The sequence below is a fragment of the Daphnia pulicaria genome, chromosome 12 (assembly GCF_021234035.1).
Source record: "Daphnia pulicaria isolate SC F1-1A chromosome 12, SC_F0-13Bv2, whole genome shotgun sequence".
NCBI lineage: Eukaryota > Metazoa > Arthropoda > Branchiopoda > Diplostraca > Daphniidae > Daphnia > Daphnia pulicaria.
The window spans coordinates 1,826,738-1,854,616 of NC_060924.1; the positions used below are offsets into that span (position 1 = coordinate 1,826,738).

The following is a 27,879-nucleotide window of genomic DNA, read 5'->3' on the forward strand; positions in this document are numbered from 1 at the left end:
GATTATCTTTTACAGTAGCCCATAATTGGTCTTTGGCAAGACGATCAGACAGTTGGTAAGAAAAGCCGGAATAAATTCCTTCGATGGAAATGCGAAATGAAAACGTGCAGTTTCCAACAATCTTCTTGTCAAGTAGATAAGTAAATACAAGCAAATTTCCTTCGCCAACTCCTGTATCCTCTTTTGTCATTTGCAACATCGTTGCTGGACCAATGTCACTACCTTGAATTCCATATTTTACGTCTTTCACCTCCATTCCCATTTTGTTCAGATTAATTGCCACCAAAAACAAAACGGGGTCTACCGCGTAATTCTTCAAACCCACACGGAAGACTTTTTCACCTCGAAAAAGAATCATTTTCGACGCAATCGTCATCGGTTCTTCCTCGACATTTTCCAGGATCCACTCGTAAGGCACAATCATCTGCGGGAAACCAACCATCTCGAAAGAACTGGCGAAAAAGAAAAAAACAACGTAAATTGTTATATCTAATTGAAATTAATAATATGAAATGTTCAGTCGACTCACCAAAACTGAGATTTTGAATAACAAAATAATTGAGAAACAGAATTATAGTTTGGTGAAAACAACTACCAGCTATAGACTCTACCAGCCGATGGTCAACAGCAAACTGATTGACTATTTGACTGAAAAAAAAAACTTCAGGGAACCAAAAAGAAGGTAGAGAAATCGAAGAAATATTTCTGTAGCTTTGGGCGTTCGCATACGACGTCACTCACACGATTTTGGCGCTTTTTTACCCCCTTCCCCCTTGGGGCTTGGACACAGCCTGTTACAAAAAGCTAACCCCCACTCCTATAATATAATACTTCACAAAATGCTTTACCCCCCCCCCCCCAATTTTTTAAAGAAGAAATGACGTGTCTTAAGCTTGTTTCCTTGTAAAATTTTTTTGCCCGTTGGAAAAAGAATTTTCCCGGTAGAGGGTAGTGGCGATGGCCAAAATGGCGTTCTATTTCGTCGCATTTTTGTTACCCTTCCCCCTCAAAGCGTGACGTCATATGTGAACCGATACGACAGCATCATGAAACCAAAAGACTCGACACGTTTCTTCTTTCCTTTTAACCTGAAAAGATTTCGTAAAATTTCGTTTCTAATTCTTTTTAATGATCCTTTTGGGGTTGGGACGCCATAATTCGTGTAGTGTGTGTATTACTTCCGGAAAACAATGGAAAATGAACCGATTAAAGTTAAAGCAGAGTTGGTGAAAAATTCGACTCTGATTGCAAGGAGAAGTGCAGCACCGCGCCATTAATTTGCCGAATTTTTATTCCATTCTGATTCTGATCCAATCCACCCTATGATGTTTATTAAAATCATGCAAATATAGATGTCGCTGTCTGTTAATTTCTCCAAGGTAATAGCAGACTAACGCACCCAATAATTCGCCCATGTAAACACTGGACGGCCAGGATCACGTTGTGATCACAAGATAAAATAAGACTAAGGAGATATTAGACTTGCACATCAGCGTTGGGAAACAAACAGCCCTTGTTATTTTTATTTTGATATGTGTGCTGTATTTACAAACAGATATAAATAATTGTCTAATTAACCACGACGACACGAAAATCCTGATAATGCGTGCTGGTCTCGAGCGTCACAAGGCTTTTTATTCGCGTGAATTCCGGATGTTGTCCGGATCCAGGCATACCTCTTAGATACCGCATTATCTTGATTAACTGTCACCGTGTGTCTATGTTCCGTTAGCATTTTTGACTGACAACTCAAAGACTGTCTGTTGCTCAATTCCAGTTGAATATGGAGAACAAAATGACATTTCAGCCAGACCTGAGCCGGACAATGTTAAAATTTTGAATTATTGCCATAGTCAGCAGTAGTAGTAAGAGTATCTCAGGCAGGAAAAAAAAATCTACTAGTAGGCCTACTGCGCAATTAATTCAAAATAATAACAGGAGATGAAAAAAATATGAACTGGTTTGTCAGGAGTATACGTTAAGCGAGAGATACGTGGAGTTGCCGTTGTTGTGTCTAGGTCCCTCTTGGTCATAAAGTTTAAAATTAAAAAATATTTTTGAATTTGATGTTTACCCACAGACATAGCTGTGAGGTACAAAACAAAACAAGCCTGATCTGCAGTCGTTCTATAAACGAGTTGTTTAACAAAATCCTGACTGAGTCAACAAAAACGGCAAGAGAAAACAGTTCCAGTCAAAGGCCTAGCTCAGGAATAATCGTACTTGGCAGTAATATCCGGTAATATCAATCACGATTGATAATCAACGCCGCCACCAAATAGTCAAAAGGAATTGAATTTGTTCCTACCTTTAAGCCTGGGAAATTAGCCAGGCATCCACAGTTGCTCAATCGGCTGAAGAGTTGAATTACACCAGAACTGAGGAAAAACTGAGGAAAAAGGGTGTCCCCGTGACGGTTACGAAAAATGTTTAAACAGAAACAACAAGTATAAAGGAAAAGTTGAAAATGAGACAGATGGTGAACCCTAATTTTAAATTAATAGGAGAATTTAAGGTTTCTATGTAATACACACTGCATTTAAGCAAGTCATGCATCAATAAAATATCAAGCAGGTCACTTTGTTAACAATAGTTACGAAAATCCTTACCCAATCAATCTTACTAAGACTGTTACTGATGACAGGTTATTACTTATTACCAAGAAAACTGGCATATCTTGTGATTATGATGGGGTGGCGTGGCTTTGGCCTCAAATCTACAAAAAGAAAAAGGTTACATAGTGAAAGCAAATTACCATGCATCGTCAGGGAGCTTACGTGACAAAAATGATAGTTAGGGACCAATATTTCAGGATTTCATAAATTTGAAACAGGTTTATCTCTTCTATTTTAGCTCCATCAGCTGTCCATTATCCATCCTTTAAGCAAAATCAGTGCATTTGTTTTATTAGTTTTGTTTAACCGGTTTAACTGCCAAACAGAAAGTGGAGACTGGAGAGCATGGAATTAGCTATGGCACTACAGATTTCACACGACGACCTTAATTTTATTTATTGCACTATTTTTCGTGCAGACACGTACAGTACGTTTCTAAAAGAGTGATGTTTCGTTTTCTAACTTTTCTTTGTATCTCAAACTTCGTCTCTTTTTTTGGAAACTTTGAACGCAAAACCGAGAGCAGACGACAGTCACGACACAATCTATTCTCAATTATTCTTAGTAAGATATCGATAGAAATTTTTAAACAATCGACCCGCTTAAATTCAAACCGCTAAAAACGATTAATGTGGTTATCTCATCCGCGCTCGACATCCGCTGTTAAACGGATCGGGATTATTTTAATAAAATCAAAACCACCACAATAAGACCCTCCAGCAGGTATTTTCGGAATAGCGAAACTAAGTTTGCGTGTACATCTCGCTCTGCTCATCCCCATCGTCTGTTTCTCTTCCGCCCACCTACGTGACTGTATACTTAAAATTTTAAGTTAACTTCCGGAAGTGCATTTCCAAATTTCGTTTGCCTTAATAGAAGAATAATTGACGGATCTTACTCCCAGCAATATAATGTCCTTTCACAGCACCCCTTCTTTTCCGTAACTGTCGGAAGGACTCACTCACTAATTCACAATTAATATTATAGCGCTCTGAAATGAATCCCTCAGCGCTTCCTCTGTATATCCTTTTTGTATGCCGATTTGTGTTAATCCTTTTGCCAATGAAGATGAGGAAGGAATTATCCACATTATTTAAAAAAATAAAACCAGTTACAGTTCAGTTATAATAGTGTTCCCGTTCATTTGACTTGGGAAGAAATTCATCGCCATTCTTCTCCAGCCAACTAGATAATATAACTATACTCTTATATCTATCTCCTTATATATCGACTTATCGAGGCACTGTTTTGTATAAAGTAACGCAAGTTCGGATTATGTAGAAAAATAATTTAACATATACAGTACTTTGCACTCAATGAATGTATTTGTAAAATGTCCTAAAATAATATTTCGAATAATATTGGGAAATAAGAAAAATTGGGGAAGTTGATACATTCAGGGTAGAATAGTAATTTTGCAAAATAATTGCAGTTTTGGTTTAAGCAGCACACGCCAGCGTCTTTGATAAGAATTTGAAGGACTATTAAATTTTGAAAAGGTTCTTGATTATTGTTAAATGGTCTTCGGCACCGAATACGCTCAAGACCTGCTCCATTCCAATTTCATGTGTAGAATGTTGTCAAGGATCATTTTGAAATGTTGTATTGTTTGGCGATTTGTCGATTTGTCCATCACAAGTTCTCTTTCCTTTGGGTGTTGCCTTTGGCGCAGCTGCCTTTCGTTTTTTCTTTTCAGCAGTATTTATTTGACTATCATCTACAGTGGATGAATAATCTATTTCGTCGTTCTCATCTTTCATCGCACTTTGTAGGCGGCGATCGAAATTACCTTTGAACGTATTTATTTGTTCTTTCAGCGCGTCCCATGCCAACTTCTGTGCACGTTGATAAGCGCCCTGTGCCTTGACAAGACTTTTTAAGTCTTCGTTGGTACTTTCAAAATAACGGCGGATAGTAAGTATTTTGCTCTTGTAATCCTCAACAACACCATCGCCATCTCCGATTTCCTTCGCTCGCTTCTGAAAATTAGCAAGCTGTCTGATAACTTGCGCAATCATCTGCAGGTAGACGACCTTGTCTTCGTTGCGATTGAATTCGCCGATCCAAATAGCGGCCCGCCCATCGACGATGTCGATATCCAAGTGACCTGGTCGCTGGTGTTTGGCAATGCTGCTTTTCTCGCTCACAAAGATGAGCACGTCACACTCGGGATGCTTCTTGAAATCCTTGATTGCTTTCTCCACTTCATCAGACGTCACTTGCTTCTCGTAGTACTTGTTCTCGAACATGAGCTTGAGTCCTTCCCATTCGATGATGTGGTCACCAGATTCGATGCGATGCTCCTGTTTAACATAGTCTACGCTGATACCGAAAACCTTGTGAAGAAGTTCACCGAACATTTTCTCGTTGTCCTGCCCCTTCAACGAGGAGTTGGACTGGCGACTCGTCAGAGCCAGAATTTTCGCTGTCGATTCTTCACGCACCTTATCAACTGCGGCGTTTTTATCCTTCTCTGCCTCTAAAGCTATATCACCTGCTTTCTTCAGAGCTTCTCTGAGAGCCTTTTCAGTCTCTTCGATTTTTGTTTTTTTCTCTTGTAGTTCCTCGGTGAGTCTCTCAATCTCGCGCGAATTTCCAGATTCCATTTGTGCGCGGGTGCGGCTGCATTCTTCTGCAATAGTTTTATCCTGCAATTTGAGCAAAGTTTCTGCCCTTTTTTCAGCTGATTCGAGCGATGTTCTGACTCCGGTTATTTCTTCCTCCTTGCGCTTGATTTTGTTCTGTTCAGCGATCAGTTTATCGTTCAGCTGCCTCACTTCGGCGGCGTTCTTATCCTCAAGATCCTGTTTCTCTCGCAAAGCCTTCTCCTCTAGTCCAGACTTTTCGGCCAACCATTTTTCAGCTTGTTCGGCAGTAGCCTTGTCGTACGCTTCCTCGTAAGAGAGTGAGTCCGTCTTATTCAACAAGGCCTTGAGGGCCACGCAGCCTGTCGTCAGAACGATAGCGCGTTGCTCCGGAGTGGCCGTTTCTAGAATTGGGTCGGGTTGGAAACCAAACGGCAACTCCAGTTCAATTTTTGAAACCGACATATTTGACGAACGCTATATTCAGGTGATTTCTCAGTAGATGACAAGGTCGCAGGATGTCCGAAACTATAAAGAAACAAATGGTGAAGTCAATTCAAATTCAAGTTATTGACATTTCAGGAAGGAAATTATTTTATTTACCATATAGTGATTCACCTGTAATAGCTCCAGTAAAAGTATGTTTAGATAATCACTATGCTAGAACTCAAAGACAACTGATTCTCAAGTATAAAGAAAAATAGATATCGTATAGGTATCGAAAAAAAACTGCTGGCATAGAGTGTGAAACAAGGTCAGAAGGATAGCATATTTCGCTTGAATTCTAGTATATACATTGGCTAGGGGTTCAATTAGTTTCAAGTCAACAATTGTGGACAAATTATCACTATGCTGTGTATGTCAGGTAATAATTAAAATCAACTAAATAAGCCTTACTTTGCGTTTTTGAAGTAGAGGGAACTCGAAATTCTTCCGTCTAATCACGACTGCAATTCTTTGTTCACTATCACAAGTTGGCGCCAAAATTTATCACAAAGAAAGGGGCACATCCAGTGTTGCGCGAGCACTAATGCAACAGCCACGGGAACATTTTCACGAATGAACGCAAACGCACGACATCTATGTGTCGCAAGTGAATTTTCACGACTGACAATCACGTTATCTCTTGCTGACTGCTCCCATTTGCGCTTTCAAAGTTCCCTTATCAACATTGACGTTGCCTACTGGCACATAACATACTCTGACATTGAACTAGCCCCTAATGATGAATCAGACAGCCTTGTATCCGTCATATTCATAGTCCATCTCAAGATAAGACCCAAAACGGAGAAAATAGACTTGCACAACGTTGGGAAACAAACAGTTTTCACTTGTTATTTTGTGTGAGCTGTTTTTACAAACAGATAAAGAATTGTCTATAATTGTCATTTTCCCGCTATGTGTTTTCATTTTCATGCCGAACGTTTAGAGAAAAATAGCTTTAACTTTAAAATTACAAATGAGCCCTATTTGTTGGCGACTATACTTCACATTATACAAGCGACACTTTCCATACATAAAAATGGCTCGTTGTCTTCAGGCTCTACAGTCCTTATAGCCTATACTTGATTCCCCTAGTTCCGTTTTGTTATATTGACGCACGGCAAAATCAGATTTGCGGCCTTTCATTGGACGAAGAACTTTATATATTATCCGATGCCGAGCAACAACAACAACACAATTCTTAATTCTATAACAATGTGTCGCAATTCGACCTCCCCCGGGAGAGGACAGCACGCGATGGCTCCACATTGACTCTATCACTGCTGGTCATGCACATAATACACTTAAACGATATTTCCTATACTTATAATAAACATTATTTCCTGTACTAAAATAATATGAATAATCAGAGGCTTGTTTACCTTTTCGTTGTGACGCAATACAACCTCTCCACAGAGGCCCCCCTCATCCAAACCTTGTGAATTGTTATGTCAATTAAAATTTCCTTCAGCTTTCCACCACTACGGGGCCGCGGCCGCTGCCTTGTTGAGTTGTTGGTCAGCAAAGTATATAAAAGCCTTCGATTGAGGCCGAGTGGACATCAGTCGACACAGTCGCCAATAGGTGCCCTAAAAATAATACAGTATATTAATTAAGGTGCCCTTCTCCCCGTAGGCCTAATGCGTACAGTTTGACCATACTGTCGGCCCCTCCTTCATTGCCTTGGAGTCTTCACTTGGACGTGCCCATCCGGCCACACTCGACAATTGCCAATAGCAGCAACAGCGCCCAATTAATATTCTGGTAAGCCAAATCGCGCCAACAAATGTAGCCTAAAAATGAGTTGATTCAATTATTTCTGTCTGATTGCAGCAGGTGATGAGTTTATGCATCTTGTTGGCCCTTTTGGTCACCGTCGCTGAAGCCGCACCTCCTCAAAAGCGCCAATACTGCGGTAAAGATTTCAATTCTATTTTTTAAAAAAGTCCCTTTCATTTAAAATAATCAAATTTTCATTTGGTTTTTTGTTTTTTTGAATTCGGTCAGGAAACCAATACGGCGGTTACAAACAGTTATTGTGGCTACTACACTTACAGTGGATGCAGTTGTTACGGATGAGGATACAACCTGGGATACGGCGATTACGATGACAGTTCTGAAGAAATCTATATTAGTTAAGTCAACTCCATAACGCACGGACATTTTTGCTTAATTCAAGGCTCAATAAACCAAACTCGATAAACCAAACGATTCGACTTTTAATAAATCTATTAAAATTGAATAAACATTTGTCCAGTGTGACGGTCAACAGATAGGCGACAATTATTCGGTGAGAAAACTCTAACAAGAACCTAAGCGGTGATGGACTTATCGATTTCAATTAAAAGTTTAATTAATGGGCCACCTAGCCTAATCTCCGGACATATTGGCTTGCTCTGATGGGCTCTGATAGTCGGTAGTTGGGGTCGGGGTAGTTGAGGTAGTAGGGGTAGTTTGGGTAGTAGGGGTAGTAGGGGTAGTTAGGGTAGTAGGGGTAGTTGGGGTAGTAGGGGTAGTTGGGGTAGTCGGGGTAATCAATGTAGTCAATGTAGTCAGTGTAGTCGTCGTAGTCGGTAGTCAGTAATCTGGAAATACTTGAAATACTTGGAATACTTGGAATACTTGGAATACTGGGAAAACTGGGAAAACTGGGAAATCGGGATTGTCGGGGTTGTCGGGGTTGTCGGGGTTGTCGGGGAAGTCGGGGTTGTCGGGGAAGTCGGGGTAGTCGGGGTAGTCGGGCACCTGTCTCGTGCTGCTGGGCAGCTTTCGCTTTGACGACTGGGCTCGTGTTTCTTTGGGTCCTCCACGTTTTCGACGGGATGGACGGCATAGAGCATTCCAGCCTTTGCGTGACCCTCCGAAGCGTGTTCAGATTTGTGGGCCGTTTCGGTAACTATACACAATACGAATAAATAAAGATCACGCTAATACAGTATGTAACCCAAAACAGTTAAGAAATTATGTGAAGCAAATAATAAAACGTGAATACGATTTTACCATGTTTCTCTGCTGCTGGATTGGCTGTTGTCGTCGTGAAGACAAAAACCAAGGCGATCAAAAACAAGATGTTCAATACCTGCAAGGTGGACATTTGAAAAAAATGAAATGATTGCATTTCCGTTGGCCATGATTTAAAAATGAATCGATATTTACCTTAAAGTTCATGATGAAGAAGATTTCAGCGAGTGCTGTATTAAACTGTTTTGAAGATCAGAAGTGATATCTGTGAAATGAATTCGCAAGTACGGCTGCTTTTATAGTTGCATATTGGTCACCGTGAATTACATTACTGACGTCGCTGCATGTTGGGCTATTGGCAATTGAACGTCACGTCTAAAAATATCTCGTTTTCAGCAGGTGCCAATGGTTTCAAATAATAGCAACGTCAACTAAAACTAGCCAAGTACACGGCGATTGCGACTCAACCCATCCCCACATCAAATATCTCGAACGTGACTTTTGATTAGTTTGCGCAATTTAATTCGAGACATCCGATTACGGTTCACTTTTGGTATTTCGGGATTTATTTAGTTTGGACTGATGGTTTTTACTGGATATAAATCCGGCCTTTAGTGTGAAATAATTGAGGTAAATATTTAAGCAAAATTACAACACGATAAAAGAACACCCCCCTCCCAAGCGATGTCGTAGTAGCTAGCTAGATAGGTAAAATTATAGCTGATACAATAGGAAGGAAATTGCGAATAAAAATAATCCCGCATCAAAATCCCAAAATAATTACAGTGGCTTCGACAGTTACGGTGGCTGGACAGTTATGGTGGATACAATAGTTATACGGAGGATGCAACCAAGGTTACGGCAGTTACGGCGGAGGTTCTAACGAAATCTATTAGTTAATAAATAATCAACTCAATAACGCACGGACATTTTTACTGAATTAAAGGCTCAATAAACCAAACTCATCAAACCGAATCGAATTTTATTTAGTTCGTAGCCTAACATTTTTCCAGAGAGACGGTCTTTTAATTTAAATATTTATACCAATTTGTAATTGTCCCGTCCATTTGTCTTCAAATGAAAGTTAAGGGCTGGTCTCGTTTATTTTCTAAGTTCAAAATTCCACCGAGAAATAGAATTTCAGTCAAGCCTATTATCGGTGATTTTAGTGGTAATACCTTGTCACCAGGAAATCCACCCAGTCCCATCGCCTCTTTATCGTCAATGGTGGCCACGTAGGCGGCCACTTGCATTTGCAACTGGGCAACTTGTTCATCGGTGCAGGCCTTTTCAACGAAGATACAGTACATGCGAGTGCATACAGTATTAGCGAGTCCTCCTGTGAGTCGAGACGAGTCGAGACGAGGTGATACGAGGTGCTGCGTGCTGCCGTATGGCGGCAGGTTCGGTCATAAAGTTCAAATATTTTCGATTTGATTGTTTATCCACAAACAAAGTTGCGCGTTACAAAAGTGGGCCTGATCAAATGAATTATTTCAAAATGAACTGAGTCAACAAAAACGGCCAGAGAAAACAGTGCCAGTCCACCGATAGCTCACACTGGAATAATCATGGTCCGTACCATGTCACGATTGATAATCAACGACAAAAAAAAGTCAAAAAGGAACAAGATAAATGTTTTTCCTACCTTTGAGCCTGGGAAAAACGGACAGGCATCCACAAGTGCTCCATCCGCTGTAAAGTTGAATCCACCAGGCTGGATAGGAAAAAGGGGGTTCACGTGAATACACACACACACACATGGGTGTACACAAAGGAACGGGGAAGATACTCGGCATCATCGGTAGTTTCTCCAATGAAACGGGAGGCTGTTTGTCTAAAAAGAAAATAAAAAAATTGGGTTACGAACATTTTTTACAATTAAACAAGGTAACATAAAGGAAAAGTTGAAATGAGACAGAGTGTAAACCCAAATTTTATTGTATTCTCCTCTTCAAATCTACCCAAAAGTAAAGATTACATAATGCAAACAAACTGCCAAGCATCGACAGGGGCCTGCTTACATGAACAATGGTAGCCAGGCCCAGGACAGGAACTATAATATTTAGTGATTTCACAAATTTGGAACAAATTTAGCTCTTCTATTTAAGCTCACATAATCAGTCCATTAGAAAGCTGTTATAATAGTTAATACCGGTTATTATTATAGTTAATACTAATATAATAGGTAATAGCCACATACGTATCCAAAAAAGAGATCGTTTTCTTCGTAGCAACTCAAACTTCGTCGCTTTTTTTTATTTTCTGTTTTTCTTGCTGGTACCCCATCTTGTAAGTTGCGACTATTTGGTTAGACGGATGTGTGAAACGAATCTGGAAAGGGACTTTCATAAAACACGGAATACCCGGATAGAGCTGAGTGGTTGAAGACAAATATGCTTAACTGCGTGCAGAGGCTTAAGGATTAAAAATAAAATTTAGTTTTTGAGAGTTTTATCAAACAAAAATGAAAACGGGATAAATCGCGCAAACCAAAAATATACCAACCCTCTTTTAGGTGTGCAGAACTTTTTTTTTACACGCAAGATGGCGAATCATGGCGGAAATATCAAATGACAAGGATCGACAGCGAACTATAAACTAAGTAATAAGCTGACGGATTCTTTGATGTCAAGGGATCGAAAAAGAGGAGGAAATGATTTACTGCTGCAACTTTAATGCCAATCCAAATGGTAGGAAGAGTTTTGTTTTGCTTCATTTTTTAGTTAATAACACGATTGCTAATGCGACTCACGATCGGAGCATGTGCAGTCGTCAATCGACAGTTCTTTTGTTTTTTTGTACGAATACAAAACACAAAAACGGGGATGATAAAGAAAATTTGAATCAATAATTGATATAATTTTTTTTTCTCTTTCCCTGTTTGACCTTTCCGCAGGATAATCCCCGCTTTGACAAATGGTATAGATTGTCCATAGCCACGTAGAAAACAAATAATACCATGACATTAAACTGACATTTGAAAATTCTAATCGAAAACTTATCTTCTTTCGACAGGGATTATACCAACAAGTTAAAACAACAACTGGTTCAACTGTATAAATTGAAACTCACGTCCAGTTGGAAAACACAGTCTCATCTATAATTTCGAATAACAAAAGAATGGCGCATTTTTCTGTCGCCTCACTCACCCAAGTTGTTTTGCTGTTGATTTTCATCTGTTGGACGCCGAGTTCGACTGGCGCTGCCTTTTCTTTGGAGGAAGAATTCCTACAACTGAAGGTAATTATTTATCAATTTTCACGTGACGCTTCTGTGATAACAGTTCGATTCAATTTGTAATTGTTGATGTCTTATTTTAATGTTATTCCATTTGCCAATAGATTCAAATGAAACAAGTCGTGAAAAGTTTTGAGGCCAAAGATGAACAACTGAAAAGTTTGGAGAATAAAGTTGAACAACTAAAGAGCTTGGAATCGACAGCGATTGAACTGCAGGCCAAAGTGACTGTACTGGAGGCCAAAGTTGAACAACAAGATTCGCTTTTAACTTCCCTTTTACGAGAGAAAAATGAATGCACAGCAGAAGCAACCGACTCGATTCCAATTAGCAATTATCCATCAGCTGTTGCAATCCCGGGAATACCGTCTTCGTGCGCGGATCTAAGAGAGATTGGCCACATTTGGAGCGGAATTTTTTCCGTCATGGGATCGGCGAAAATGGAATCCGTTTACTGCAATTTCACTTTACTAACTGACGATGCGGGTAAATGTTTCACATTTCACGTTATTCAGTTGTAATCATCTATTTTTTAATTCTATAATTGATAAAAGGTTTCCAGAAATGGATCGGATATGTTGACGTCAAATCGGCGCCCGTCTATTTCTACGTTCAAAGGAATTCTAATTTTGGCACAGAAAACATTCCAATTCCGTTCGACTTGGCGTTGGTGAACGAGGGAAATGCCATGGATTTGACATCGGGGATATTCACGGCACCAGCACAGGGAATTTATTTTTTCTCTTTCGCGGGAGTGGCGCGTCTTTATGCTTCATCTTATGCTGAACTTACTGCTGATCTTTATTTGAACGGGAATCTAATCGGGGGGATTTTAGTTCGAGATACTGTAGGCTCCGCAGATCCGTTAAGTCCGTTGAGCTTCCAGTCGACGCTGAACTTGAAAACAGGCGATCGAGTTTGGGTGCAGATGAATTCTGGTGGGACACCCTCGTTTTTGTCCGATTACACCAGTTACCACCACACTCATTTCACGGGTTTCATGTTGGAAGAGGAAATTGTGGCGTCCCTTTGAGGTTCAACATAATCGGCGACACGAAACATTTTCGACCCATACATTTTTGTTTCATGTCGACACGAAATTTTGGGGAAAGGAGTTTAAATAGAAGGACATTTTGAAGAAAAATTTGTTCGACTCTATTTCATTAAATGGTAGGAATTCCTGTTCCGAAATTTGTCAATGGATGCAAATACACAAACGCATATTGAATACACAAACCAAGTTGTCATACAAAAAACCGATTTTGATTGCCAGATTTACAAAAGGTGCGTCGGACTAGAAATGAGAGAAAATTCATTCACTTCTAATTCAATTAGGAAACGGAATTTTCAAATTATTTTTTACTGATGAATTCGCATCATAGTTGCGCACTCGTCCAGAAAAATTCTCGTGTCTGTCTCTAATAATAAGGGCAGCGATCGTGAAAATCTCTTTGTGATTGCCAGATATAAAAATTGATTTTATTTTTAATTCTAAAATTCATTTGAAATCAATACGAATACGTCTACGTTAAGCAAGAGATACGACGAGTTGTTACAGCGGGTCCCTCTTGGTCATCGTGTTTACTATTAAAACATTTTGGAATTTGATTGTTTACCCACAGTTATGTTGTGAGGTTGTGTTGTTGCAAAAGTTGTGAGATAAGAAAGTGGGCCTGATCTAATCTGGAGTTATTTAATGAACCCTGACTGAGTCAACAAAAACGGCTCTGGAATAATCTAGTCACGATTGATAATCAACGCCATCAAATATTTTTAAAGGAAGAAAAGAGATAAATGTTTTTCCTACCTATAAGCATGGGAAATTCGGCCAGCCATCCACAAGTGATCCATCCATCCGCTGAAAAGTTGAATCCACCAGTTGGGATAGGAAAAAGGAAGTCCCCGTGAATACACCCACACTCACATGGGTGTACACGAGGACATAGAGGATTTCAAGAAATGGGGAAGAAGAGAGACTCGGCCGACATCAGTAGTTTTTCCGGTGAAACGGGATGCTGTTTATCTAAATAAAAAAATATGTTACGAAAAATGTTTACAGAAACAACAAGTAAGAAAAGTTGAAATGAGAAAGTAAAGTGGGTAAACTTTTCAATTAAGGAGAGAACTGAAGGTTTCCATGTAATAATTTTGTGCAAGTCCTGCATCATCAAGACATCAAGTTAGGTCACAGGTTAATGAAAGAAACGAAAATCATTACCCAAATTCATTGTAAACCCATTACGCTACTGGAATTGTTGCTGATGACAGGTTAACCAGCACAAGCAAAACCTTGCATCTTGCGAATGCGATGGCTGGCTCAGACCTCAAATCTGAACAAAAGTAAATGTTACATTAACAAGCTGCCATGAACTGACGTTGAGCTAACATGATACTAACTAACATTTCATGATTTCACAAATTTGATTTAGCTCTTCTATGTAAGCCCCCATAATCATTCCATTTGCATGGTAAAAGATAAGGTATAAGCATGGTATAAGATTCTCTATGCCGTTTGTATTCTTAGTTTTATCCTGCCAAACAGCATGGAGTGGAATGTATCAGAGCCTCGACACCACGGCACAGAGTTCACACGACGAGACCACATTTTTATAATTTTATTTGTTTTGCTTACTTTTCGTGCAACCACGTACGTTTCCATAGAAGTGGTGGATCGTTTCTTTCGTCTTTTCTCAAACTTCTCAACCGTCTCTTTTTTGAAACTTGTAAACGCAAGACCGAAGCAGACGACACAAATATTCTAATTAGTCATGCTTAGTAAGATCATGGTAAGATATCGATACAAGTTAAAAATCGACCCCTTCCCCCTAAATTCAAACTGCTCAAAAACGATCGATTAAAGCGATTTTCTTATCCTCTGAATTTGATCGGAATTATTTTAGTATCTAATAGTTCGTCTCATCAAGTTACACTGAGTCACTGACTGAGCCCTGAACCACTCTCAAGATAAAAATAAAAATTTGCACAGCAAAACCCGCAGATAGTTACTGTTAAACCGGGACCATTACACCCGTTAGACCGAAACCGAAACAGTAACTGTCGGATGGATGCGTCACTATTAAAAGTATTAATATAGCGCTCTAAAATTAATCCCGCAATGCTTTCCTCCGTATATTCGATATATACTCGTTGAAGTGCTCTCCAATGTTCGTTGCCTAATTCAGGTTTTGTTTTGGGTTTTGTTATCTTCAAACTCTCCAGTCCTTTTACTCTCACCTATACCGTCACACCGGGAATTCCCAGTGACCTTCTCCTACCTTCTAAATTGATAAATATGTTCATTTGTTTCTATGTTTATTTGGTTTGTAATATCTAGTATTTTAGGGGGGAACTGAACTGGAACTTGAAAACCAACTAATTATATTTAATTCTTCATTTTTTGCGGGAGGGTGGAGGCTAAATGGCCATAACAAGAAATAAGTGAATCGGATTATTCTTTGTTCAACAATTATTGAGAGATTTTAAAAATACAAAAAATAGCATAAATAACCACGTATAACCAACTCTGACATCTACATGCAGTCTCTAATAATGATAGCCGTTATATTCAAACGGTCACGACAAGATAAGACCTAAAGGAGATATTATAAAGACTCATACATATGATGGGAAACAAACAACACTTGTTATTTTGTGTTTTTTGTATATTTTCCAACAGACAAATAGTTGGGCAAAGGTCCATAACTCCATATCTCGGAAGATGTTCTTTTCTCGCCGTTATAAATTCAGACAACAATTATAATCGATAATTTTACTGGTTAATAATTATGCGGTTAGTTAATTATGCATTTTAAAAAATTATTATCACACGTCACACACGTCTATTATTACTGGCTCGTCTGAAAATAGTTTAAGCTTGGCTTTGTTGTCACCGACTTCGGCGCTGAATCCGTTCGATGCCTCCTGTTGAGGCTGATGTCCAGACGCTACCTGCCGGGGGCTCTTGTTGAAATAGTTGTCCATCGTGTTCTTTGATTGCTGCGGGGTCATATTTTTCATTGGTGTTTTCCTTGGTTTCTTTATTTTGGGCTCTGAATCGGCATCAGCACCGTTTTCTCCATCATCTTCTTCCTCATTCCCATTCGCGTTTGCTTGGCGAAGTTTGAAGCGTGCGATGACCGATACCGTTTCCTCCTTCAGATCCTTCCATATTTTATTTTGCCTGCGCTGGCACCCATTCTGCAGCTTAAGCAGGTTGTCTAAATCAACTTTGGTCTCGTTGAAGGATTGGATGAGGTCCTCCACTCTCTTCTTGTAGTCGACAATCTCTTGGCCATTTTCAAATTTCTTTTCGCGCCTTTGCAAGCGTACCAACTCTTCGGCAACCTGCCCCACCAACTGCAGATAAACGACCTTATCCTCGTTGTGGCCGAATTTGCTGATCCAGATGGCCGGTCTCCCGTCATCGGAGCGAGTTATATCAAACGGACAATCGCGGTTGATTATGTTGGTATCCTCGCTGACAAAGATGAGCACGTCGCAGTCCTTGTTCTTGTCCAACATGAAATCCCTGAGGGCCTTGTCCACTTGAGTTTTGGGCACAGCATTGGTATACTTTTTGTTCTCGAACATTAGTTGGAGTCCCTTCCATTTGATAACGTGGTCACCGGATTCAGCGGTTTTCGGTAGTTTACTGTAATGTTGGTCACTGCCAAACGAATGATCAAGCAGTTGGGCGAAAGCATCTTCGTTGTCCTTGCCCTTGATAGAGGAATTAGCCTGACGGTGGGTCAAAACCCTCAACTGATTTTGTAGCTCGTCAATTTTTGAGTTGAATTCAGCTCGCATTTTTTCCTCGGCTTCGCGAATTTTCTTGAATTTATCTTCCTTCACTTGATTGACGTCTTCGGCAGCTTTCTGTTTGGCATTGAAAAGTTCTAGTAAAGCCATTTCATTCGCAGCCTGTGCATTTCTGAGTTCTTCGGTCAGCTTAGCGTTTGCGGAAACGAGTTGAGAAGAAATGGATTCAATCATTTCCTTTTGTCGCTCGATTTCATTTTCCTTCGCCAGTTTGATGTCATTCAATCGAGCATCATAATCAGCGTTCTTCTTCTTTAATTCTTTATTTAATTGGTCGCGCAACTTTTTTTCTTCATCGTGAAATGTCGATGACTTGTTCTCCATTTCCCTTAAGAAAGTCTGCTGAGCTTTCCATAGATCGGTTGCAGCCTTGCCAGCCTCCGCTTTCTTGGCATTGAGCTCGTCGGTGAGGGTCTTGAGTTTGTTTGACATTTCGGACTCCACCTCGGCGCGGATGCGGTTGATCGTCTCCTGCTCCATTGCGCGTAATGTGGTGGCATCCGCTTCGGCCTTCACACGACGAGTCTCAGCAGTTACATTGGCCGCTTTTTGGCGATCCATCTCGGCTTGTAGAATAAAGAACTTTTCCTTGAGGTCTTTGACGTTAGCTTCGTGATTGCTCGCGATTTTTGTCTTCTCCTGTTGCCACTTGATCTTCTCGGCTGCCATACCATCCTGTTTGCCCTGTTTGAAGGCCTAGCCTTCAGAGAGTTGGTCCTTCTTGTCCTTAAGGGCCCGCAAAGCTACGCAGCCTGTGTTGACCACGACAGCGCGTTCTTCCGGCGTGGCGTTTACCAAAATGTCGATGTCATCAGGACAGAAGTGTTCCGGCAACTCAAGTCTGAGATGGTCAACGGATATCGCAATATATGGAATGAAGGGTGACATCTGTGAAAAAAATTTGAAAATTGTCAAAATGATTTTTATCAACACTATAGAATATATACCTGTCGATTATGTAGCCTACAATTTGATATACTACTAATACGGCCAAAACGGGTGATAATAATGCCCACTATGTATATTGAAACCTAACAAACGTACATTGAAAAAGAAGATCGGTATACATATCGTACGGCCCCCAGACAGATAAGGTACATATTATTCTTATCTTGAAACACCAATTTTGTTCTTCAATTTTTTGTTGACATTTACCTGCGTTTTATACGGTTTTATATAATATCGAATTTACTTAATCCCACTTGGTCATGATTAATTATACGGCCATATTTTAACTAATTCAACTTACATCGCCCAATTGAAACTAATTTTTTTTAAATATCCTGCAAGAACTCAACTGATGTAACGTAGCCTACTTCAGTATAATAACTAGGCAAAAGAAAAAAAAGCTGATCAATAACTATAACTCAGCCTTTCAGAGAAAATGTAACATACTAGTATAATCTACGCACAATGAAAGCGGATTAGCATATACATCAAAGAAAAGAAAAATACTCAAAAGTTTCATTTACCTTTTCTTTTAAAAAATAAAAGTGACTCCAGTAACTGATGATGAATAGGTAATACTCTCAATCACGATTGCAAATCTTTGTCCACTGACTCAAGTTGGCGCCAAATGACCGAGCAACGGGACATCTAGTGTTGCGGGAATCAAATACATAATAACAGTCGTGAATATTTTCCCGAATTCCCGCGACCGCACGACATCTATGTGAATAATATTAAATTGAACTTTTCTAAAATTTCTTTTCGCGCGGTTTAATGAAAACAGTTTTAAAGTAAGCAAAATTCTCATTATAAAACAAACAAAAATTGTTTATCTTTGGGTGAAATTTTCAAAGATCAACAAAGGTCTCATCGTCTATAAAGCAAATAAATATTTAGTTCTGCCACTTCAGTCTGAACCTTCAGATCCCAAGGGCATTTTAAATTTGATACTGGGGACACATCATTGGAAAAAAGAAACCAATAATCCACAGCCTCAACACACACATTGCACAGCTATCGCTAAAAACCAGCAACCAACAGCAGTGGCCGATTCGTGAGCAGACGTGAATTTAGCTTCCGACCGAAAAGATCCGCATTGGAACTTGGATTCATTTTCTTCAACTCAATAGTCGTTTAGTTGTTTGATATAAAATATGTGGCATCTAATGTGGTTGACATTAAGTTTCGTGCTGTGTTTCTTGTCGACGGTAAATTATGTCGCCGCTGCTCCAATCGACAGTGCCGACGAAGCAGCGGTAAAATTGCGTTTTAATTATATAATTCCCGGTTTCGTTAATTTCATTCATGTGCCAATCATTTTAATTCACTAGCGAAAAATAAGCGCAATAAAGCCAGCGCAGATCTCTCTTAACAATTATTGTTTTTGTTTATTTACTTGTTCTTTTTCATGTCGTCGTTTAGCGATACCTGGAAAGATTCGGATATTTGGAACGTGGGCCTCAGGACTCCTATTCGCAAAGTGTTTCAGCTGAATATTTCATGCAACTTTTTGATGCAATTAAAGATTTTCAATCTTTTGCTGGATTGAAGAAAACGGGTAAGGTCATTGCACCAGTGTCTACATTTACATTTGCCTTCAGGCCTTATTTTAATAAGTCGATTATGTATAAAGAGAAAATGTTTTCAAAAAATGGTTCGCAGGTGAACTTGACAAGGAGACATTGGAAGTGATGAATAAACCGCGTTGTGGTATTCCGGATCGAATTCGCCCCGGTCATTCCAGCACTCGCCGGAAACGTTTCGCCATTCAAGGCAGGGATAAGCAATATTACAAATAGGCTAAGGTCTTAAATAAAAAATTTTGAATTTTGAACTTTCATTCAAATAGGGAGCCATTGGCCTAAGAAAAAATTAACATACAAAATTAAGAAATACACGACGGATATGAGCCAATCTGACGTAGATCGTGAAATCGCCAGAGCCTTTCAGGTGTGGGCGGACGTGACCGATTTGGCCTTCGTCCATGTTAAAAATCCATCGGCTGACGTCGACATCGACATCCTGTATGTATATTGATATTGATTTAATGAAATAATTTCCCATTACATGGCATTTTTTTACTACAAATAGTGAACGTTAATATAACGGAGATGTTAATTATCACAATTTCATAATTTATACTGTTTGGTTGTTTGATTCAGTTTTGCATCTGGAGAACATGGAAATTGCCCATCCTTCAATGGTGGCCCGGGTTTTGTTTACGCTCACGCTGCCTATCCTATAAACGGAGGTGATGCTCATTTTGATGAAGGCGAAACCTGGGCGCTCGACTCTGTTAAAGGTAAAACGTGTATTGATTTGACATCCATCAATACGTTTTTCCTTCAGTTTCAAATGTTGCTCTATTTCTTTGCATCCGCACAGCAGGGACAAATTTATTCCAGGTGGCTACTCACGAGTTTGGCCACTCTTTGGGACTGGAACACACAGACGTACCCACGGCTGTAATGTATCCGTTCCACGGTTATAGTTCTGATTTCAAATTAGACAAGGACGACATTGAAGGCATTCAGGTACATTGAACCAAAATGAAAATTCAACCGTTTTCAAATTGATTCAATTCATTTTCCCCCTTAATGATTCATTTAAAATCGCAATTAAGGAATTGTACGGGAAGAATCAGTTCAGCAGGAAATTGGCGCTTGAATTAAAAGGTATAGGTATCAATAGATAATAAGAGGAAATTTTAAATGTTGATTTAAAAAAAAAATTATTTAATATCTTGTCACTGAATTGCAGCCACTCTTGAGCTCTTAAAAACAACCGTGAACAATTTGGAGAAAAAGAATATTGAACTGAGAAATGATTTGATTGACACACGAACCAATTTGAATAAAAAATTAGAAGGTATTTGGAATAATTTTATAGTATTTTTCCGTTACTGAAAATGTCCAAAAAATTAAATTGCAACTAAAACAATTCGCTTTTCTAGCAAATCCTCATGCAACGTTTTCGTACAAATAACCTTTTTGTATTTTGAAAGCTATACAATTTCTTAATTCAATCAAACATTTTATGTAATTGTGTTTTATTAAACACAGAGACTAAGCAGGAGTTGGTGAAAACGAGAGCATATTTCACCATAACCGTCGATGATTTATCCGCAAAATTAAATGGTATTTTTTTGCTTTGAAATTAGATATAAAAATTCGAATGCAAAAACTTTTTCAATAAATTTAGCGACTGAAAAAGGATTGGCGGAAACGAAAATCACAACCGGGAAATTATCAACTGAACTCAAAAGTAAAATTTATGTCAAAACAAATTTTAAAAAAATAATTGTTTTTAATTTAATTCGTATTTCTTAAATTGTGTAGCGAATTCGGATCGATTAGGTAAAGAACTAAGAATTGCTGAAGAAAATTTGAAAAAGGATCTGAGAGGTAAAAAATAAATTTTGTTTTATTATTTGAATTTGATTAACTTTAAATTGAATGCAATTATTCAGCAACTTCAAATGATTTGGAAACCACAAAAACAATTTTGGCCTCAACGAGAACGGAATTGAACAGCACAAAGTCCGCCGTTGCGGATTTGGCGACCAGATCAAATGGTAAAATTAAATAATTAAACATTTTTATTCCTAAGAGAGAAAAGAAAAAATTCCTTTTTGAAAGTCCAAACGAGTGAAATAGTCGACATTGGTAAAATGCCAACTTCGTGTGCGGATCTGCAGCAAATTGGACATAAACTGAGCGGATTCTTTTCCGTCAAAGGATCAAAGAAGATGGAAATGATTTACTGCAACTTTAATGCAAATCAAAATGGTACGACGTGTGCTGTTTGTGCTTGTTATTTTTTTTTCTAATTCCTAATTGGTTTTGTTTACAGACAAACAGAAATGGATCGGATACGCCGACGTCAAATCGGCGCCCGTCCATTTCCACGTCCAGAGAAATTCTTCATTTGAAACCCAATTAACTCCGATTCCGTTCGAGTTGGCGCGGGTGAACGAGGGAAATGCCATGAATTTGTCATCGGGAATATTCACGGCACCGCGGCCGGGAATTTATTTTTTCTCATTCACGGGAGTTGCGCATCTTTTTTCTTCATCTTCTTATGCTTGGTTTTCTTCTTATCTTTTTTTGAACGGGAATCGAATCGGGATGAGTAATGTTCAAGAGCATAAAGGCCCCGTTCGCCAATATAGTCCGTTGACCCTTCAGTCGACGCTCAACTTGAAAAAAGGCGATCGAGTCTGGGTGACGATTGAAACTCTTCGATTTTCGTCTTTGTATGACGACAAGTATGACGACCGTGGCCACTTGACCCATTTCACGGGTTTCATGTTGGAGGAGGAAATTGTGGCGTACCTTTGACGACCGTGACTTTGAGTTTCAACCTCAACATATTCGGCGACCCGAACCAAAATGCAACATTTGGGGGAGGGAATTTCAAGGGGGAAGAGAAAATAATTCATTCAATTCCAATTCATTTAGGGATTTTTCTACAAAAATTTAACTGTGGACGCAATTACACTTATTGAATACAAAAACCAAGCTTCAAGTTTTTATTTGCAAAACTCTAGACCTACTAACAGATAACCAAATTTTGATTGACAGATTTTAAAAATTCGAGTGGACCAAGGAGTGGACAAGAAATGGGAGAAAATGCATTTGCTTCTAATTCGTTTACGGATTGGAATTTCCTAATTATTTTTTTTACTCAAGAATTCTCATTTCAGTTGTGCACTCGTCCATAAAAAATCACGTGTCCTATCTTTAAAATCAAGGGCAGGGGACGTGAAAACTAATTTCAATTGCCAGCTATACTACAAAGTGATTTAATTTTTTATTTTAAAAATTTCGCTAGAACAAACACGAAAACGATGCGTCTGTCCCGTATCGGACTGCGTGTCAAGCGGGAAGTTATCCAAAACAACGACTGAAATCTGAAAGGCCATTCTTGTAAAACAAACAAAAAATAAAACGTCCTAACAGTTCTACAAGCAATATAATCAAATTCCACGAGGTTTCCTTGGTTTTTTAAGCCCCGTCTAGACACTCCTTATCGTGTAATTAACTACGATCAAATGAAAATCTTCATATTGCATTGCTGCTGGTCTTGAACATCACAAGGTTTCCCATTCACGTGATTTCCGGATGTTGACAACGCAAACCTCCTAGATACTATCGCATATTCTCCTATTTAACTGTCACGGTGTGTATATTTTGTTATGTTCCGAGTGGCATATGATTCACAACTCAAAGACTGTCGTCTGCTCAGATGCAGTTGTATGGGGAACAAAATGACATTTCAGCCGGACCTGAACTGGACAGTTATCTAATCTTAAAATAGATTTTTAAGAAAGATGAGAGAAGATTTAGAAAACATTACCAAATCTAATGCGCAATTCATTCAAGTTACACACGAAAGAAATAAGAATATAAAAAAAAAAAATAAAAAATATGAACTGGTTTTCAGGAGTAACACACCGACACACGTTAAGCGAGATATTACGACGAGGTGCAGGTGTTACAGCAGGTCTCTCTTGGTCATAAAGTGAAAATATTTTGGAATTTGATTGTTTACCCACAGTTGTGTTGTGAGGTTATGAATTGTGTTGTTGCAAAAGTTGTGAGATACAAAAGTGGGCCTGATCTTACGAGTTATTTAATTAACCCTGACTGAGTCAACAAAAACGACTCTGGAATAATCTAGTCACGATTGATAATCAACGCCATCGAATAGTTTTAAAGGAAGAAAACAGATAAATGTTTTTCCTACTTTGAGCCTGGGAAAAACGGCCAGGCATCCACAGTTGCTCCATCCGCTGAAAAGTTGAATCCACCAGGCTGGATAGGAAAAAGGGGGTCCCCGTGAATACACCCACACTCACATGGGTGTACACGAGGACATAGGGGATTTAAAGAAACGGGGAAGAAGAGAGACTCGGCCGACATCAGTAGTTTTTCCAGTGAAACGGGATGCTGTTGATCTAAATTAGAAAATATGTTACGAAAAATGATCACAGAAACAAAAAGTAAAAAGGAAAAGTTGACAATGAAACAGAGTGTAAACTTTAGTTTTCAATTAAGGAGAGAACTGAAGGTTGCCATGTAACACACACTGCCTTTGTGCAAGTCATGCATCATTAAGGCATCAAGTTAGGTCACAGGTTAATAAAAGAAACGAAAATCATTACCCAAGCTCATTACTCATTACGCTGCTGGAATTGTTGCTGATGACAGGTTAACCAGCACAAGCAAAACTTTGCATCTTGTGAATGTGATGGCTGGCTGAGGCCTCCAATCTGAACAAAAGTAAATGTTACATTAACAAGCTGCCATGGACTGACGTTGGGCTTACGTGATACTAACTAATATTTTATGATTTCACAAATTTGATTTAGCTCTTCAATGTAAGCTTCCATAAACATTCGATTTGCATGGTAAAAGATAAGGTATAAGCAAGGTATAATAAGATGCTCCTATACCATGTCATTTGTATTCTTAGTTTTAATATCCTGGCAAACATTATGCTGGATTGGAATGCATGGAGAGCCTCGACACCACAGAGTTCACACGACGAGACACGAGACCACATTTTTATAATTTTATTTATTGTGCTTACTTTTCGTGCAACCACGAACGTTTCCAAAGAAGTGGTGGACCGTTTTCTTGTAGCCTATCTCAAACTTTTCGACCGTCTCTATTTTAGTATTTTGAAACTTGTAAACGCAATAAGCCGCAAGACTAAAGCAGACGACACTAACATTCTAATTAGTCATGCTTAGTAAGATATATCGATACAAGTAAAAAATCGACCCCTTCCCCCTAAATTCAAACTGCTCAAAAACGATCGATTAAAACGGCTTTCTTACCCTCGAATTGATCGGAATTATTTTAGTATCTCATAGTTCGTCCCATCAAATTACACTGAGCACAATCACGTACAACGTGATTGTCACTTCTCCCGTTTGCGCCTTCAAAGTTTCAAAGTTCCCTTATCGAAATTGGCGCTCACTAGCACGCGTAACCAACTCTGACATCGAACTATAGTCCCTAATGATGAATCAGACATATCCCGTTACATTCAAGTCCATCATCACAAGATAAAACCGAATAAGACCCAAAAGGAGATACGGTGTAGTAGACTAATAGACTTGTACAGCGTTGGGAAACAATAAATCAGTTCATTTGTTATTTTGTGTGTACGGTGTTTTTATATACATACAGATAAAGAATCGTCTAGTTGTTGACATTTCTGCTATATGTGTTTTCATTTTAATGCGGGGCCTTTTGAGAATGATAGCTTTAACTGTACAAATAAAGTGAGCATTATTTGTTGGCGACTATTATACTTGAGACTATGTTTTCCATATAAAAAGGACTATAGTTATACCTTCAGGCTCTCCACGGCTCTCCAGTCCTTATTATATTTTCACCTGTAACGTCACATCACCGGGATTTCCCGGTGACATTTTCTTACCTTTTAGGCTAAATTGGTACTATGTTCATTTGTTTCCGTTTTTTTGGTTGTTTACGTGGTATCTGAACTGGTCCCTTTTCTCAATGTAAAATTAAGAATTGCCAACAGCATTTGCGTCAATCTCAACACGGGTTTTTTTCCATGTTCTGCAACTTTTTTTTTTTTTTGCATCGACCCGATTTTCAAGAGAAACTCTCGCTAATTAAGTTATTCTAACCCTTGGAAGGTTTTCTTCCGTCAGGTATATAAACCTCTTGGGCGACTACACATCCTCAGCACTCACATCACATCTCACTCTCAATCAGCACAGCAAGCCAGCAAGTCAACTCTAAAATGCGTTCGCTATTGATCGTCCTCTGCTTCTTCGTGGCCGTCGCATTTGTTGGTAATGTTAAATTCAATGTATTGATGTTTAAAAATATTCGATGCCAATTCTCGTCTCGGTGCGCATTCTCAGTCTATTTGATTTGATTCATTTCTTGATATTTTTCAACATAGCGGGAGCCCCCCCGTTCGCGACGGGTGGTTTTCATCTGTGCATGGCAAAGTCATACTGGTGCGAAAGCCATGAAAACGCCCAGGAATGCGATGTATTATTTATTATCAATTTAAATTAAAAATAAGTTCAACAATTAATTTTTTTGTATTTTGGAAAATTGTCAGCGTTGTTGTGGCGCTCTCGACTATTGTAACCGCGTCGGATGGCAAACGGAATAAGATGTCTTACGAAGCTAACGTATAGTTATATTCGCTTCGTGAATGTAACTACCACTTAACTATCTATTTTATCATTCAAGCTTTGCGGGAGGGCACGGTGGAGGCTATAAATGACCATATCAAGAAATAAGTGAATCAGATTATTTTTTGTTAAACAATTGAGAGATTTATAAAAATACAAAAATGTTCGTTTCAATCTATATAATATTTTTTTATTCCACTAACAAAAAAAAACACTGATTGCTGGTGTTTTATTTATTTTTTGCTATGCAGGGCTGGTTGGTAAAAGCGGAAAAAATTCGCAGTTGATTTTATTGATCGAAGCTATTTTTATTTTGTCCGTTTTAGATTTTTATTTGAACGAACACGAAAATGTTAATAATGACATTTGCAGGCATTTTGATTAGCCTATCATCCCGTTTCACTGTGTATATAGTAAACGAGACCGGCAACAGACACACCATCGAGTTCAAAGACTCCATATTGCCTGACCTTTATTTGTCTTCCTGGTCCTTAGTAGGCTTTCACCTGTCATACCGGGGGTTCCCGGTGACCTGCTTTTATCTTCCAAATTGGTACATGTTTTTATTAATGTTTCTATGTTTTCGTTTGTAGTTATCTAGTTTTTTTGGGGGTGAACTGGTCTCTTTTATTTATGTCAAACAAATGCCATCAGCGCATCACACATGCATTCTACCCACAACACGCTTTTATTTCCCCCCCCCCCCATGTTCTGTATTATATTGACCCGATTTTCAAGAGAAACTTTCGGTAATCAAAAATAAGTTATTACCCGTGGAAAGTTTCTTTGTTAGGTAGGCCTATAGGCCCTACATAAATCTCTAGATATCCAGTAAGTCGAATCTGAAATGCGTTCGCTATTGATCCTCCTCTGCTTCGTCGTGGCTGTCGCATTTGTTGGTAATGATTTATTCAATGTATTAATGTTTAAAAATATTTGATGTCAATTCTCGTCTCGGTGCGCAATCTCAGTCTATTTGATTTGATCTCGGATTTGATTCATTTCTTGATATGTTACCGACACAGTGGGAGCCCCCCCCAGATCGCGGTGGGTGGTGATCCGTGCACTTGGGGACCGGCATTCTGGTGCAGCAGTTATGAAAACGCCCTGCAATGCGAGGTATTGTTAATTATAATTTATAAATAAAATTTAAAATAAATTCAACAAATATTTGTTTTTCTTTAATTTTTGAAAATTGACACAGGCTTTCGACTATTGTGACAGCGTCGGATTGCAAACGAACTAAACGAGATGTCTTGGGAAGCCAACATAGTTATATTCGCTTCCAGCGGAATCGACCGGTGAAACAACAGAAACTCGTCCGATTCCGTTCGAGTTGGCGGTGGTGAACGAGGGAAACGCCATGAATTTGACATCTGGGAAATTCACGGCACCGCGACCGGTAATTTATCTTTTCTCTTTCACGGGAGTGGCGTATGGGGAATGGGGAAGCCAACACAGCCGTGAAGCGACCAGGAGTCTATAGCTCTGAAAGGGGGAAGGGAAGATAATTCATTCATGTTTCAATTCATTAAGGAGCAGGCATTTCTTTGCCAAAATTTGTCAGTGTATGCAACATAACTTACTAAATAGGCTACACTCACCAAGTTTGAGAATTCTATCTGCAAACATGTAGACGTTACAAACAAAAAACCAATTTTGATTGCCAGATTTACAAAATGCAGGTGGAATAGAATTGAGAGAAAATTCATTTACCCCTAATTCGTTTACGGATTGGAATTTTTTTAAAAATTTCTTAACTGATGAATTTTCATTTGAGTTGTGCACTTGTCAAGAAAAGTTCGCTTTTGTATCTCTAAAAATAAGGGCAGTAGAAGTGAAAAACTCATTTTGATTGCCAGATATAAGAATTAGTTTTATTTTAAAATTCAGCTTTGAAATCGACACAAAAACGTTGCTTCTACATATCTCGTTTATCTTTAAGGAAGATTTTTCACTTTTTAATTTGATTTTATTAAATTTTAAGCATTTTCTTTTTCTTTCCACAGTCGCAGGATGGGAGGAGAGAAAAAAAATA

At 38.9% G+C, this 27,879-nt stretch overlaps 5 protein-coding genes, 1 long non-coding RNA gene and 1 pseudogene across 10 annotated transcripts in view; 2 read left to right on the forward strand and 5 right to left on the reverse strand.

Moving 5' to 3' along the window:
- Positions 1-27,879, reverse strand: part of LOC124316217 — a 190,907-nt pseudogene that overhangs the window by 88,807 nt on the left and 74,221 nt on the right.
- On the reverse strand, positions 163-19,544 carry LOC124316641. Of its 2 annotated transcripts, none has more exons than XR_006911902.1 (3): positions 19,532-19,544; positions 530-640; positions 163-424 (listed from the first exon to the last, which is right to left on the reverse strand). It is a non-coding gene; the product is annotated as an uncharacterized LOC124316641 (long non-coding RNA). The 2 variants fall into 2 exon arrangements; XR_006911901.1 differs by having other exon boundaries at positions 163-452.
- LOC124316270 overlaps positions 3,928-27,879 on the reverse strand; it is a 29,631-nt gene continuing 5,679 nt past the window's right edge. The window contains exons 1-3 of one of the 3 annotated variants that reach the window (XM_046782114.1): positions 6,098-6,349; positions 5,804-5,827; positions 3,928-5,728 (exon numbers count right to left, since the gene is read on the reverse strand). In XM_046782114.1, coding sequence (XP_046638070.1) covers positions 4,196-5,665 — 1,470 coding nt within the window. In that variant the 5' untranslated portion in view covers positions 5,666-5,728; positions 5,804-5,827; positions 6,098-6,349 and the 3' untranslated portion in view covers positions 3,928-4,195. Of the gene's footprint in view, positions 5,729-5,803; positions 5,828-6,097; positions 6,350-27,879 lie in introns of those variants that run through there. The other 2 variants (XM_046782113.1, XM_046782115.1) reach the window with 2 other exon arrangements.
- Positions 8,228-9,287, reverse strand: LOC124316577. Its single transcript, XM_046782596.1, has 3 exons — positions 8,840-9,287; positions 8,684-8,762; positions 8,228-8,579 (listed from the first exon to the last, which is right to left on the reverse strand). The coding sequence occupies exons 1-3, from the start codon at positions 8,849-8,851 to the stop codon at positions 8,236-8,238; spliced, it is 435 nt and encodes a 144-aa protein (XP_046638552.1). The 5' UTR covers positions 8,852-9,287; the 3' UTR covers positions 8,228-8,235.
- LOC124316430 lies at positions 11,715-27,426 on the forward strand. Its single transcript, XM_046782369.1, has 4 exons — positions 11,715-11,887; positions 11,989-12,370; positions 12,439-12,998; positions 27,328-27,426. Exons 1-3 carry the CDS (start codon positions 11,768-11,770, stop codon positions 12,915-12,917), a joined length of 981 nt encoding a protein of 326 aa, XP_046638325.1. The 5' UTR covers positions 11,715-11,767; the 3' UTR covers positions 12,918-12,998; positions 27,328-27,426.
- LOC124316231 lies at positions 15,701-17,751 on the reverse strand. Its single transcript, XM_046782045.1, has 2 exons — positions 17,650-17,751; positions 15,701-17,590 (listed from the first exon to the last, which is right to left on the reverse strand). The coding sequence occupies exon 2, from the start codon at positions 17,369-17,371 to the stop codon at positions 15,707-15,709; it is 1,665 nt and encodes a 554-aa protein (XP_046638001.1). The 5' UTR covers positions 17,372-17,590; positions 17,650-17,751; the 3' UTR covers positions 15,701-15,706.
- On the forward strand, positions 18,613-22,173 carry LOC124316198. Of its 2 annotated transcripts, XM_046781998.1 has the most exons (14): positions 18,613-18,906; positions 19,073-19,208; positions 19,313-19,423; positions 19,500-19,674; positions 19,813-19,952; positions 20,036-20,184; positions 20,274-20,325; positions 20,411-20,518; positions 20,713-20,787; positions 20,852-20,914; positions 20,980-21,054; positions 21,120-21,224; positions 21,289-21,438; positions 21,503-22,173. In XM_046781998.1, exons 1-14 carry the CDS (start codon positions 18,805-18,807, stop codon positions 21,988-21,990), a joined length of 1,929 nt encoding a protein of 642 aa, XP_046637954.1. In that variant the 5' UTR covers positions 18,613-18,804; the 3' UTR covers positions 21,991-22,173. The 2 variants fall into 2 exon arrangements, with proteins under 2 accessions (XP_046637954.1, XP_046637955.1); XM_046781999.1 differs by lacking the exons at positions 20,852-20,914; positions 20,980-21,054; positions 21,120-21,224 and having other exon boundaries at positions 18,617-18,906; positions 21,503-22,172.